Genomic DNA, 14,286 nt, shown 5'->3' with positions numbered 1-14,286 from the left:
TGTTGAACGAATATCAAATACAAACTTTTTTTTTTTACAAAGACTATATATAACAAGGCATATCATGAACTTAGCACTGCATTATTTAATTTAATTTGCATTTCATTGCTTTCTCAATACCGTAAGGCCGTTCTGTAGACTACCAAACTTGAAGCTAGTCCCTTGCCAAAGGGTTACTAAGAAAAAAATAAGGAGAAGTGAGAAATGGTGCTTATAGTTCAGTGCTGCCCGGTCTTGTTTCCTAAAATATATAAGCCAGCGTTCCCTGAAAAGATTAAGGCAAATTTTAAAGATAGGGTTCAGAAAAAATTGACCTTAGCCACATTGAAAGTATGAAGGGAATGTTTTCCTTAAAAATCATAATGAAAAACCATTCCCACAAAGTCTCTTAAAAAAAGAATCTTTATATATATATAATATTTATCTTACAAATTATATAATCATTTTATCATTACCTCTCTTGTTCTAATAGATATTTCCATTTTCTTCGAAGAAAAGGAATATTCTTGGTCAATCAGTTAGAACTTTGATGTGTTCATCTGGGAAGCGTTTGTCCCAAAACTATAGGACTGCGTCTGATCTTGTACTCACATGAAATTCATCAATACTCTCTGTTTGGGGTTTTTTACTCTTTTCTGTTGAGCCTGTGAAATTGCTCCTGAAAGCTGAATGATAACTAGAATGGCAGCTAATTACTTATTTAAGGTCTCTTAAGAGAGTTTTACAATATACTCTGAAACATGGATCAATTCAAAGTATACAAGGACATTATTTTCAAATCATTCAACTATCTGATTTTGATAAGTCATTTGTGCTTGGTCTGGTGCTGCCCTCAAGTTGATGCAGTTTGAGAAAGCTAAGCAGAGGTAAAGGAAGTGTCCTGTGGTAGGTAGCCTATGATGCTTGGGTGAAGTTTCAGTCAGTGAACTTAAAAAAAAAAAAAAAAAAAGAAAAGAAAAGAAAGGCATTAGCCCCAAACTAAGAGAACTCTAAAGTGTTATTTGTAAATTACTTGCCAGTTTCTAGCACTGATGTACATTCCCAGAAGCACAAGGTGCACATCAAGCATTCAGTATAAATAATAGAGTACAGAGTATAATGGGCATGTTTTGATAAATTACAGCTTTTCACATGAGTCAGGATAAGCATTTTGGACATTGGTTAATGTTTCCAAAAGTATCATGTTAGAAGTCAATGTCCCTGAACCATGACTCTCCTGTTTGCCATTCTGTTAATTGTCTTTCTCCCTTTTCAGCCAGCTTGACTGAACTAATCACTAGAGGTTCATTCTGCCTGATGCTCACTAGAAACAATTTGATAATTTGAAATTTCTGGAAACAGTGCGTGATTTTCATTCAATAAAGCTACACATAATTGAGGTAAAAGGGAAGGAAGAAGAGTCATTAGCCCAAGGGCTTTCCCCTGAGAGCTAGTCTGGCTGGCTTGCCCTGCTTCCTGGCGCCAGTGCTCAGGGTCTCAGGCTAGGCGCTTCCCTGGTGAAGATCATAGTTGAAGCAACCAGAGAGCCCTGGAGGCCTCAAATGTCTGCATTGTAGACTCTAGCAGACCTTGCTCCAAAATTAAACCTTTAATGCCCAGTCAACCTGTTTCTCCATATAAATCTTGAAAAATGGCCCCTACCTCAAATGTAGGTTTGCATTTGAGAGGTAAATCATGATTCGTCAGTCACATACTTTAAATCGACAAAGTAACTCTGAAGGCCAATTCAAGCTAAATAAGTACTTTAATCTCCTGACAGTGGTGATATATCCCCACTTCCCAATCTCTGAACATTTAGGAGTCACGTTACACTACAGAGTTTACAAAGCTAATTTCGGGAGACATTCTAGTATATTTACTTAATACATTATATTTTTCATCAATATAGTTATGAAAGTGAGTATTTCTCTGAAATAACTTAAAGAATCATTAGTCACGTTTCTAAGCCAACCAGATCACTACTTTGCACCTCAAAGCTGACTTTAAAAATACGAAATCATTTGTCATAATCAAACAAATGTAAATCCTACGACCTGAAAAATTCAGAATTATGGACTCTCTAAGATTCCATTTTAAATTTATTTCCTTGTCACTCACATGTCTCATTCTTTTTCTGTATTTGGCACTTCAACAAATGCCAGTGATGCCCCCAAATTCATTCATGTGATAGGTGACTCTCTAAAGTGAACCGTTGTCTTCTGTCACTTGTGGATTTGTTTAAATCTCTTTCCCTATCTTTCTACAGTACCTGAATTCTACATTCCTAATTCCTGAAAAGCAGCTAGCAAATTCTAAGCCATGCTGCTCTCCAACTCAAATTGTATCTCAGATGATTTGATTAAAAACTACAAAAGAACTACTTTCAGCAAAAGCTTCTTATAGTTGGAACACAAATATTTGTGAAGTGGGCACAAAGTCCTTACCCTGCACTCACAGCTGTAAAGTGAAATACACTCGGAAGAGGAATTAATCACAAACTAAATCCCACTCCTTGGCTTTTTTATCCGTCAAAGAGGTTTAAATGTGCTTTTCTACAATCAGTCTTTAGTTATGCATCCCAGCTTTCAATGTCTCGTAAGAGGAAATATTTGTTTAATGAAAATATTAAAAAACAGCAACATCCAATCAGTATTAAAATTACTATAAGATAATCTGAAAAACAGAGGTTCATTTCCATTAATCATATCATTAGGTCCTAGATCCATACCCGTCAGGGAGATTGTCTTCATTGAAATTCCTACCAAGCGTATTGTGACATGCAAATGAAGAGGTTGACTTTTTTGACACTTGAATAATGCTTTGGTAGTGCTCTGGCTATTTGTATCCATTTTAGTATTTACACGCTCTTTAAGTTTGGATGTCTCCACTTTGGATGGCATATATCTGAAGCAGTTTTTCTCTAATCCAGGAGATAAATCAAGCAAAGTTTACTTTAAGTGAGCTCTGATGCCTAAACCTTTAAACTCTTCAATCCATGTAGAATCCAAACCAGACCCACTCTCAGTTTTGGTAGCAACACATGCTCTCTTTGGGGAGAAGAGCATGAGGGTGCTTCTATTACTGAGCATGACCTTGTGAAGAAGTCACAGTGCTGGAGATCATCTCCCTCCTGTAAGACGTCTAAGAGGTCACTTCCAGCTGTTGGCCACAGGAGATGTGGTGTGTAATGCAGGCGTGTGGGTAAGGTGATGCCCTAGCCACAGTTGCTTCATAGTTTCCAGGACACGTCGTATGCGGGTTTGGTTAACTCCTCAAACTACAGAGAAAGAGCTCACTGGCTTTTTAGACTTTGAACTTTAAAACTCTGATCTAGATAATTTCAGATACTTTAATTTCATTATAGAAATCCCTAGACTGCTTGTGGGATAAAACAAATGCTCAGACCATATTGAGTTTCATCAAGCTGAATTAGCAGAAAATAAAGATAAAATGCCTTTCTATTTAAGAACATGCTGATGTTTTAATTGTTACAGCATTTGGCATGCCTAACGTATACAAACCTTGACATTCATATAATAACAAAGAAAGTTGTTTGGGATCTTTCTTTTATTTCCTAGTGTCCCCTTTCCTCTCTAGTATTTCTCCCACCCCCATGCCAGCCCTGGTTTTTAGCCTCCTCCCGTTTCTCCAACCTTCTATAAAGAAAAGCTCTATGCTATGAAAGATACATGTAAAAATACCTCATTCCTATGTAGATAGGCCAAGGCTGCTTATTACCTAGGTATGATGAACAGACCACCATCGTTGTGACAACTGATGTAGATGCCTCCAGGGTAAAACAAAGGTTTACATATTACACAAGCAATTTAACTGTTTTCTAAACATATTGCCAAGACAGTGGGAGTTGGCAGCCCACACTGTGTTTTAGGTTTAGGAGACTTGGATTAGAAGTGACTGCTGATTATGAACCTTTTTATTTGTCTTCTATGAACTACAAGCAACCTAGTAACCCGGCAAAGAATTCTTCATAGCACTTAAACTTGTCTTCCTAGCTTCCTGAGATTGCACACACAAATCACTTGACAAAAGTGGTGTAAGGGTCTTGTGCCTAGATAACCACACAAGACAATTGTCTTGTTCTAACCCTTAAAGAGTTCCACAAAGTGAAATGTTTTATAATCCTTTTCTGTGCAGTAGGCAAGGAAGAAAAGAAAAGAGTTTGGGCAAAGATTATCCAGAAGAAAGAGACTCTTTTGGGGTTCCAGTTGAAACACAATAAAGAACATAATTAACTTCACAATTCTTTGTGTTTTTCATTTGACTGCAGGGAGGAGATGAAAGAGGTCTGCTAAGCCTTGCATTCCATCCCAATTACAAGAAAAATGGAAAGCTGTATGTGTCTTATACCACCAACCAAGAACGATGGGCTATCGGGCCTCATGACCACATTCTTCGAGTTGTGGAATACACAGTATCCAGGTATCACTAAAATGCCTCACGACATACTTTTCAATCTTATTTTCTCATTTTCTTTTCCTAACTATTTTAGAAGTTAAGGTGACAGTAATTAGACCACAATCTCCACCTTGCTGAAAACCGCGTGTGTGTCCTTAAGGAGAACTGAGAGAAATGGTAGCTTTGACACTTTTCTTCAGTTATCTTTCAGCTTACATGTTCCTTCTAAAACATAGAAAATAATGTCACTTATTGGGAATTTCTATTAGATCCATTTCAAGCGTATGTTTCCTTATTTGCATTCTAAGTGCCTCCTCCCCTATTTGTGTACGGTTTACTTTCCGGCGGATTCCCCTTACAGCTTTAACAACGGTGTTGCTTCCTCCCTACAATGTAGAAAAAATCCCCATCAAGTTGATTTGAGAACAGCCAGAGTATTTCTTGAAGTCGCAGAACTCCACAGAAAGCATCTAGGAGGACAGCTTCTCTTTGGCCCTGACGGCTTTTTATACATCATTCTCGGTGATGGGATGATCACACTGGATGATATGGAAGAAATGGATGGTTTAAGGTAAAAAAGAAAAAAAGCTCCCCTTGACATTAAAATGTTTTTAAGTGCCAGTCCAGGGGAAAAGGGGTGAGGTCCAGTGAGTTAAGAACTGTCTTTGGGATGGAAAAAAAAAACAAAAAACAAAAAAGACTTGTCTTTGAATTATGTCGCCTCGGTTAACTATTTAACTTCTGTTATGGATGTCTGCATTTATTAAATGAAGAAGAAGTCTGTCTTTCGCGGGTGGTGTATTTGGAAATCGCTGTTCCCAGAAGTTGGAAAGTGCATTAGTGCCGCGTGGGTTGCGGGATACGCAGCCGGGGAAACGTGCAGCTCCCTCCGCAGGCTCTGTGCCGCAGCTCGTGCCACCTGCTGGCTGGACCCCCGGGCTCGGGGCGCTTGGGCGGGCGCGGGGAAAGGCATGGACCGGCAAAAGAGAAAGAAGAGTTGCAAAATGCGGTGTTGCACGCGGTGGATGCTGCAGTCCTCCGCCACCATCGAGCTGCGCGGCGTGCTGACGCTTGTCGGAAACCAACCTGCCCCTGGTTTCGTTGCCTACGATTCGGAATTTTGTAACTTTACTATTTTCGTCTCAAAGGAGGGAATGATTTTTTGGACTGTAGGGCAACGTCCCCAAATTTGGTTTAGGCGAAATACGTAACAAAAATTCAGAAAATACTGAAACTTGTCCTCCAATTTCTCAGTGATTTCACAGGTTCGGTGCTCCGGCTGGACGTAGACACGGATATGTGCAACGTGCCTTATTCCATACCGAGGAGCAACCCGCACTTCAACAGCACCAACCAGCCCCCAGAAGTGTTTGCACATGGCCTGCACGATCCAGGCAGGTGAGAACACAGTCTGCACCCCGCCCCCACCCGCCTGCACTAAAGCTGGGCTGGGATTCGGGAACTGGGAAAAGAGAGAGGGGTCCACGCACAGAGCATCCCCGGGTGATGTCCAAGGTTTCACCTCCAGAAATCACACCAGCCCATTATTTGAGCACTCTTTTCTTCTATTACTGCATGAAGCAGATAGAGAAGGTAGATTGGGCATTACCGAAAAGAACAAATTCATGGAGAAAAATTCCTTTAAGGTTCTGGAGTGTGATTAGATAAACGCTGTTGGACCGGTATAATGATTAAGACTTCAGCTGTTCAAATTTAGAGAGATAATACACGTTCTAAATTGTCTCCTTAAACCCCTCTAAATGAAATTTTCCATACACGTTAATTTTTTTAAATTTATTTCTATTTATTTTAAGATTCATTTATTTGAGACAGGAGAAAAGGGGCAGAGGCTGAGGGAGAGTCTTAAACAGATTCTGTGCTGAACTCCGAGCCCCACACAGGTGGGCCGTCTCACAATCCTGAGATCGATACACTGGGATCATGATCCTGAGATCATGACTTGAGCTGAAACCAAGAGGTGTTCCATTTCCATACACATTAAATGGGGGTGGTAATAGCTACCTTGCAAAAAGGCTATAATGATTTATTACAAATCTAGAAGTAAAGCACAAAGTAGATGCCTGACACACATGGTAGGTTTTAAATAAATTACAGGTCTTATCATAGCTTTACATACAATGGTACAGTATCGGTTCGTAAGGACTGGAGCTCAATGTTAACATTCTTTTCCCTTGGAAAAAAATTATAAATCTAAAGGAATTCATCTTGATTGTTACTATAATGAACTATAAAGAAAGGAATACTAAGATGTATGTAGAGTGAGAAATTTGGGGTATACTTTAAAAATGCTATGAAGTATATTATAGCAATTCTATGATGAAAGCTTCATCCAATCTGTGGTCCCTTATTCATACTATGGGATATTTGGCCACATTCATTCATTTACTAGCTAAGTTATTATTGCTATTTAATGTTTATTGAGTGTTCACTATGTGCAAGGTGAGTATTTCTTGAACTTTTTATTTTTATAATCCCTCATGCCCTTCATCTTCCCTCCATCAAAGTCCAAGTCTACAGTTCATTTCCTTTTTGGCATCTCAGCAGATCTTAAAATCTGTGCGACAGGGAATACTTAAGGTGGGTTCAGGATGTGGAGGAAACTGTCACATTCCATTCCTATAGCTCAGAACTCTCAGATACCACCGCAAAGCAGCACTTTGAAGTCCTGCACCCTGACTCACGGCAGTCTCACTGGAGCTTTCGTGCAACCTTCCAGGGGGTCCTGGGCCCTCCATGCAAAAACGCAGGGTGAGGCGCTTTACAGATCTTGCATATGGCTGGACGCCTAAGCTGTGGAGTCTTCCCTCCTTGGGCAGGAGGGGGCTATAAAGGGAACTTGTGCCTCCCTCCAAGAGCACTTCAAGCAGAGAAAGATTTAATAAAGCAGAAAGGAAATTCAGATAATTACTGGCTAAAAGTAAAGCTGACTTGTGTTAAGCACCTTGGGTGCAGAGTACTGAACTTAGTATCTCAACCACTTTAGTTCATTTATGCCTCTCAGCAGTACTCGGTGGTAGCTGGCCTGGAACATAGATATTTCCCATATACCCCCCGACCACCACACCTGGCATAGCCTCCCCAGTAGCAACATCTACCACCAGAGTGGGACATTGTTACAATGCATGAACCTACCTTGACACATCCTCATCACCCAAAGTCCAGAGTTTCCATTAGGGTTCACCAGGGGTTGTCCATTCTATGGATTTGGATGGTTGTATAATGACGTGTACCCACCATAGGGTATCCTACAGAGTTTCACTGTCCAACTTCTTTTTTTCCATAAGAAACTAAAGGTTAGAAGGGTCAAGCGGTTCTCAGTGGCCATAGTATTCAGCCATAGCTAGGCCTGATGGCATCTCCACCTTTGGGAAGCCTGGGCTTTCCTTCTAGATCTGCTTCTTTCTTGATAAGAAGAGGTCAAACCTTTTGTCGTCGTTTCTTCATCTTTAAAAGGAAGACATTACAGGAAAGCTCTCTCTGCCTGTATGGATTTAGTTCCACCTTAAGTCACATCACGTCTGTGTCCTGTTCCTTGCCAGGCATTGTACTCTGAAACACTGAATTAAAGAGGACAATAAAGGGACTGTTGCCACAGAACAGCTAACTTTTCTTTGGCAGCTCAGGCTCGTAGTTTCCCTATGATGAATGGGATCGTTTGGATGCACCAGTCTTTGTTCCACAGTTGTTGATACTGCTGACATGATATATGACTCTTAACGTTTCTCAAGACCCAGAACTTACTCTCAGGTTGTTTTGTTTTCTAGTTTATTTAATGGTTTGGTTCGGTTGTCAAGTTATTACTGCATTTTGTTGACCTAAAACAGTGATTCCTTGTGGGATGATTTTGCCTCCTGTGAACATTTGGCAACGTCTAGGAACATTTTTGGAATGGTTCATGCTACTGACATCTAGTGGCTGGAGGCCAGAGATGCTCCTAAACATCCTATGTGCTCAGTACAGAGTCCTCCTTCTCCTCCCCTCTACTAGTCTCCTGTTCAAAGAATTCTCTGGCTCAAAATGTCAATAATGTCAAAGTTGAGAAACCTAAAAACAAGGCAACACTGTTTTCCACATTTGTGAGAACTTCAAAAATTATATTATACAGCTTCATTCTCTTCCCAACCCAAACTCCACATGCCCAGTCCCTCATGGACTTAAACATTCAACAAATATTGAGCCCTTTTTATAACCCTGGGTTTGAATAGGGTAACAGAAATACAGGGATAAAGAAGCTGGAAGTGGTCCCTGTGCTCATAGAATTTACAGTCAATGGCTTAGGTCATGGAAATATTCTAGTTCCAGTCTGGGGGTGACATGAAGACACAGTTAATGTAAAAGATTTCAGTGGTTGTGGCGACAGGCTTTCTTTTATTTTATTTATATTATTATAGCGTACACTTTCTTTCCTTTGTTAGAGCAGCCTGAGCTTTAGACTATAACAATTCCATGTACAAAACACAAAACTAATGCCAAAACTAATTCTATTTTGTGTGTCGCTGATGTGAGTTGATGATACCGCTGGCTTGCATACCTTACCAGTGCATTCATTATATATGTGACAGTCCTTAATAACACACTAACAAATGTTCTAAGTCTCTGTGCACATTCATACTAGAGATAGATACCAAGAAAAATTAGGAAATATTCTCCAGAGGTTGTTTAGCTTGAGCAGAGTAAACAAACAAATCTGAATGTTTCTGTTGAGGATCCCAAAGAAATAGCCAGCGGGTTCTTGCCAGCCCACAGAGGGGTTCCTATGTCGGGAATCTCCAGTCAGAGTTTAGAAAAGATCCTGGTAAGAAATCATGGATGTCCCCCTTTTGTTATGCAGATGTGCTGTGGATCGCCATCCCACTGATATAAACATCAATTTAACAATACTTTGTTCAGACTCCAATGGAAAGAACAGATCATCTGCCAGAATCCTACAGATAATAAAGGGGAAAGATTATGGTAAGTAGCGCATAATTTGTTGATTTGGCTTTAGTTTGGGCCTTGTTTTATTTTAAGACATTAATTGAAGAGAAACGGATTTCTACAAAAGGAGCATTTGGGAAAGCATAAAAACATTGACCTAACAGTGGTAAGGGAGTAAATTGCACAAGTTTTTAAAGGTCCAGTGACACTTACAAGCCCTAGGAATTCCATTTGGGTAATTACCTTTCCCATGGACTGAAGTGTGCTCTGTAGGTCCAAAAATTTAATGGACCTTCAAAAATTAGCTGTTTATATTTTGCTCATCTGAGAGTCAAAAATGAATAACTTCTATTTATTTAATATATAAAGGAGAACTTGTCTTAACATCTTACATACAGCAGAAAAAACAAGTTCAAGGTAAGAAATTTCTCAATACCCTATATGCTAGTCTCAGCAATTAGAAAAATAGTAAGTGTTTCAAATAAGAATGCAATTTTTGAAGTGCCTATTTTAGAGAAAACAACATGATAGACTTGTAAAAACACGTTATTTACGCAAGTCATGAAAATGGGGTGTGTAGACATTATTTTTAATAACATGATTACTGGAGTGTTTTAGAGATGCATATAAAAATTAAGTTGGATAATAATGAAGGCCAGAAAACTTAACACTTTTTAGTGTTTTAGTATTTACTCCTTTTGGAGGAAGCAATATATCAAAATTATTATGATTCAGGGAACACAGTAGATTAAGATTATTAAATTGATCGCTCCTTCTATTTACTCATTCAATACAGGTATTTATTTAGCACCAGGAATGAAACAGCTGTGTTAGTTCATGTGGTATTCAGTTATTTCACTTTATTATTTTTTTCAGGTATTCATTCGTGTGTGTGTGTGTGTGTGTGTGTAACTTAAAAAAGCCAAACCAAAGAATGACACAGTTTGAAAAAAAATCTTATATGAGTCACTGGTTTGATTGAATTTGGCTATACTTATGCAGATTAAATTAAATTCTCCAATCACATTAATTGGGGTTCAGCTGCAACTGGCTACAATATTGATAGCCTTACATTTCTATTTTCAAAACACATCCCCAGAGTCCTCTCACTGCATATGTATAGAGCAAATACCCACGGTGTACACTTTAAATGCTTTACAACTTTGTCATTTTTACTCCAATAAAGCAGAAAACAAAAATAAAACCCAGATAACCACATCCACTGTACTTACTACGTGCCAGCCCCTATAGTAACTGTATCACCCTGACTCCTTACATTCCCAGAACAACTGTGTGGTAGGCACCGTTATTGGCCACATTGTACAGATGAGGCAACTGAGACCCCGAGAGGTTAATGATCATACAACATACAGTGGCAAGGTCTGGATTGAAGCTGGCCCCACTGATTCCAGAGTTCATGACCTTAATCATTCAGTTATGCTGCCTCTCACTGAACTGGTTAAAACTTAATCTTTTCTATTTTTTATAATACAGTCACCATAACTACATAGGAAGGGAGAATTACTTTAAAATTACCATCTTCCCACAAAGGCTTTTGCTTTAAATACTGCCTGTTGATAATGACTTATTTGACATTAAGCTCATAATAAGTAATTTTCAGATTAATTTGCAACTGGCTTTAGATCTTTTCCATTGCAATTAGCGTATGTGTAGTCAAGTATATAATGACATGCATGGAAAGTCTGAGATATGTAACTATACACTTGTAATTAGGAAGAATGGCTGCAATAGACATTGTTAGCCATAGAACTCCATAAACAAAACTATTAAAATAGTTTAAATGAAGATATCACTTGAGTGACAATGTTTTTAAATATACAAATGTGGTTTTAAAGGCCTTTTATGTACTATACTTTCCTTTTCATTAAAATATGATTTTTCAAACATTTTATATAACTTGACAGAGGTCTGACTTAATTTACTCAATATATGTAGAAGCATTTCTACAAAAAAAAATCCATTTTAAAACAATTTTTTTAAAGTCTTTTGATTCTTAAGTAAATAACCATGGTTTCCAAAATATCCAGATTCTAATTTCATTGAAAATTTGGTATGTGTGGCAATTATAACAGCAAGCATTTGCGAAGCATTTCCATTTCAGTAAGCTTTGCATGGAAGCTTTTTGTATTTTATACTATTTAAGCAATGGGACTTAATTATTTTTACTAAATATCTAGAACAAGGATTCATCTTGTGTATCATGGAACACATTTTAGATTTAACGTAAATTACCATAATAATATTATGATAATATTGCTAGGCCTCTATTACTTTTATTTCATAAAAATGTTTCATTTGATCTAATGCTATGTTTCTTTCTTTCCAGAAAGTGAGCCATCACTTTTGGAATTCAAGCCATTCAGTAATGGTCCCTTGGTTGGTGGATTTGTTTACCGGGGCTGCCAGTCGGAAAGACTGTACGGAAGCTATGTGTTTGGAGACCGTAATGGGTAGGTTCCCTGATACCACAATTTGATGTATCAGATGACATATCCATTGATTAGGAGGCAAACTGCCATAAAATATTCAAATGATTGTCTCTCTTTGGGGATCAGGTCTGGGACACACACGAACATTATTATTTTCTTTTCTGTTTCATTATGTATGATGGTTTAATTAAAGAACTTCCAAAGACATGCTTTTTAAACAAATTTGATTAAGTTCATGAAATAATTTTTAAGAACCGAGAAGTCTTCAGATGGACTTTTCATATTATGTAAGCTTTTCCCTTCATCCTTAACATAAATTTACCATGACAATGAGTAATTTGAAAACTATTGTTATACGTGACTTGTGTAAATATTTTCCAAATTATTCGGAAATTGGAAGGCTAAGAAATTTTGTTTTTGCCAGACTTTTAGAACTTTTAACAACAGAACTTAATTTGTCTCTATCAGTAAGAATACTACACAATTAAATTTTAGCCTCCTTTTTATAGGTCACTGTGTGGATAATTCTCAGGAACTCTTAGTGATGAAACCCAAATTATGAATCTTGTTTCCCAAGTCACTGGCATTCAGGCAAATGGCAGAGCTTCTATGCTTGGTCACTAAAAGGAACTAGAAAAGTTTACTGACCCCATGATCTTCCCCCTGTCCCTCTCTCTGATTAATAGCACAGCATGGAGTCTAGTCCTGGAGAGGAAGTATCATTCTCTGGATGAAGGGGAGGGCTTTTCTCATACTCAGGTACTTTTAGTGCCCCCCTCCAAACAAAATACTATCTTTAAGTACTTTCTCCCCACATGAGAATTTCACAGTATTCGCACACATTATGGGCTATAATATTTTTCCTTTGAGAAGACAGGTGTATCTTACAACACTTATACATTGTGAACTTTATTCCAAGCATTTGATTGATTAACTTATTTAGTTTTAAGCAAAAGCATATTTTCATTGTAAGTTTACGGTATCTTTTTGTTGTAGGAATTTCTTAACCCTCCAGCAAAGTCCCGTGAGCAAGCAATGGCAAGAAAAACCACTCTGTCTGGGCAACAGTGGTTCCTGTAGAGGTTACTTTTCAGGTCACATATTGGGATTTGGAGAAGATGAATTAGGTACTGTACACACTATTTCTGTGAAGTTCCATTCTCACTCCCTTGCCCAGGAGGCTTTGTTTTGCTCTGAAGAATAAGTGTAACTATCTCGCCCTCCATTTGCTGGCGATATAACCCGCAGCAAGGGTGACCTACCGTGGAGATTAGAGACAACCCAGCTACATATTCTCTCCCAGTGACCTTTCTCTGGGGGGTCTTTACATCTTATTTCCACTCCAAAAATATAAAAGTAACAAAGCAGGAAAATGGAAGGCATGAACAAAAGAGAATTTGGGGGTCCTTAAAGAAAGAAAGTCTTAAATGTCTACTGATATTTCAGATAAATCTGAGTCATTTGTTTCTATTCTCTATCTGAAAAGTTCCCACTTATCCATTCCTCTTGGAATAAATAAAAAATCTGTTGTAATCTCAGCCTCACCTTATCCTCTATTTCTGAATTTTTAATTTAATTTTTGTTTTTTGGGGGAGTCCATTGGGGCATGTAGTCTGTACACAATAAGCTGAATTTGTAGCTCTGCTTTCCAACAGAATAAAAATTATCTTCTGGACTGTGCCATATTTGTTAGTATGTTATCAAAATGTGCACAGCTTACAAGCAAAAAGAAGTTGAAATTGGAATACCATCAAAGAGTGAAAATGCTTCTAATTTTAAATTATAGAGATAAATGTAGCTTTCATAATGACCCTATTTAAAGAACAGCATCCAAATAAACCATGGCCACTATGCTCCTTTAGCCTCCAAGATGAATTTTAGGTCTTAAGAAAGAAGAGTGTGTTTCCCATCTAAATCAGAATATTTTATTTTCTTCTCTTTTTAAATTTTATTTGTCAGAAAGAGAGAGAGAGAGTGAGTGTGCACAGGCAGAGAGAACCACAGGCAGAGAGAGAGAAGACGACACTCCACTGAGGAGGGAACCCGATGCGGGGCTCAATCCCTGGACCCCAGGATCACACGACTTGAGCCAAAGATAGGCGCTTACCTGACTGAGCCCCCCAGGTGCCCCTAAATCAGAATATTTTCCCTAGAAGTCCAGCTTTGGTTTCAATACATCAAATGCAGAATTTACCAGGAATAGTTCCATGCCATTCACTTAAGTTAACAAGTGGACTTAACATGTATTTCAGAGCTACAGGAATGTAAAGATTTAAAGAAGAACCCTCAAATCCCTTCTTTTCTTATTCCAGAATTGAAAACATTTACAGTTCATTTTCCCTGGTTATCTCCTAGCTCACTCAAAAGAACCAAAGAAATAACACTTTCTCACTGAAATCCTCTGCTATATAATCTAAGTTTCACTGGCAAACCCTGGTTTTAAAATATAAATGAGGATTAAATGGTTTGTGGCAGAATTAGAGATGAATATGTAGATGCTGTG

The 14,286-nt window shown here is 38.2% G+C and overlaps 1 protein-coding gene across 2 annotated transcripts in view; it reads left to right on the top strand.

Moving 5' to 3' along the window:
• HHIP (hedgehog interacting protein) overlaps positions 1-14,286 on the top strand; it is a 93,075-nt gene that overhangs the window by 51,870 nt on the left and 26,919 nt on the right. For both annotated transcript variants that reach the window (XM_059176186.1, XM_059176193.1), the window contains exons 5-10: positions 4,268-4,419; positions 4,793-4,966; positions 5,650-5,793; positions 9,248-9,369; positions 11,681-11,804; positions 12,780-12,910. In XM_059176186.1, the coding sequence (XP_059032169.1) occupies positions 4,268-4,419; positions 4,793-4,966; positions 5,650-5,793; positions 9,248-9,369; positions 11,681-11,804; positions 12,780-12,910 (847 nt within the window). The remainder of the gene's footprint in view (positions 1-4,267; positions 4,420-4,792; positions 4,967-5,649; positions 5,794-9,247; positions 9,370-11,680; positions 11,805-12,779; positions 12,911-14,286) is intronic.

This window comes from Mustela lutreola, chromosome 1 (assembly GCF_030435805.1).
Source record: "Mustela lutreola isolate mMusLut2 chromosome 1, mMusLut2.pri, whole genome shotgun sequence".
Classification (NCBI taxonomy): Eukaryota; Metazoa; Chordata; class Mammalia; order Carnivora; family Mustelidae; genus Mustela; species Mustela lutreola.
Note: the sequence above shows the minus strand (reverse complement) of the source record. Positions and strands in the feature narration are given on the sequence as shown.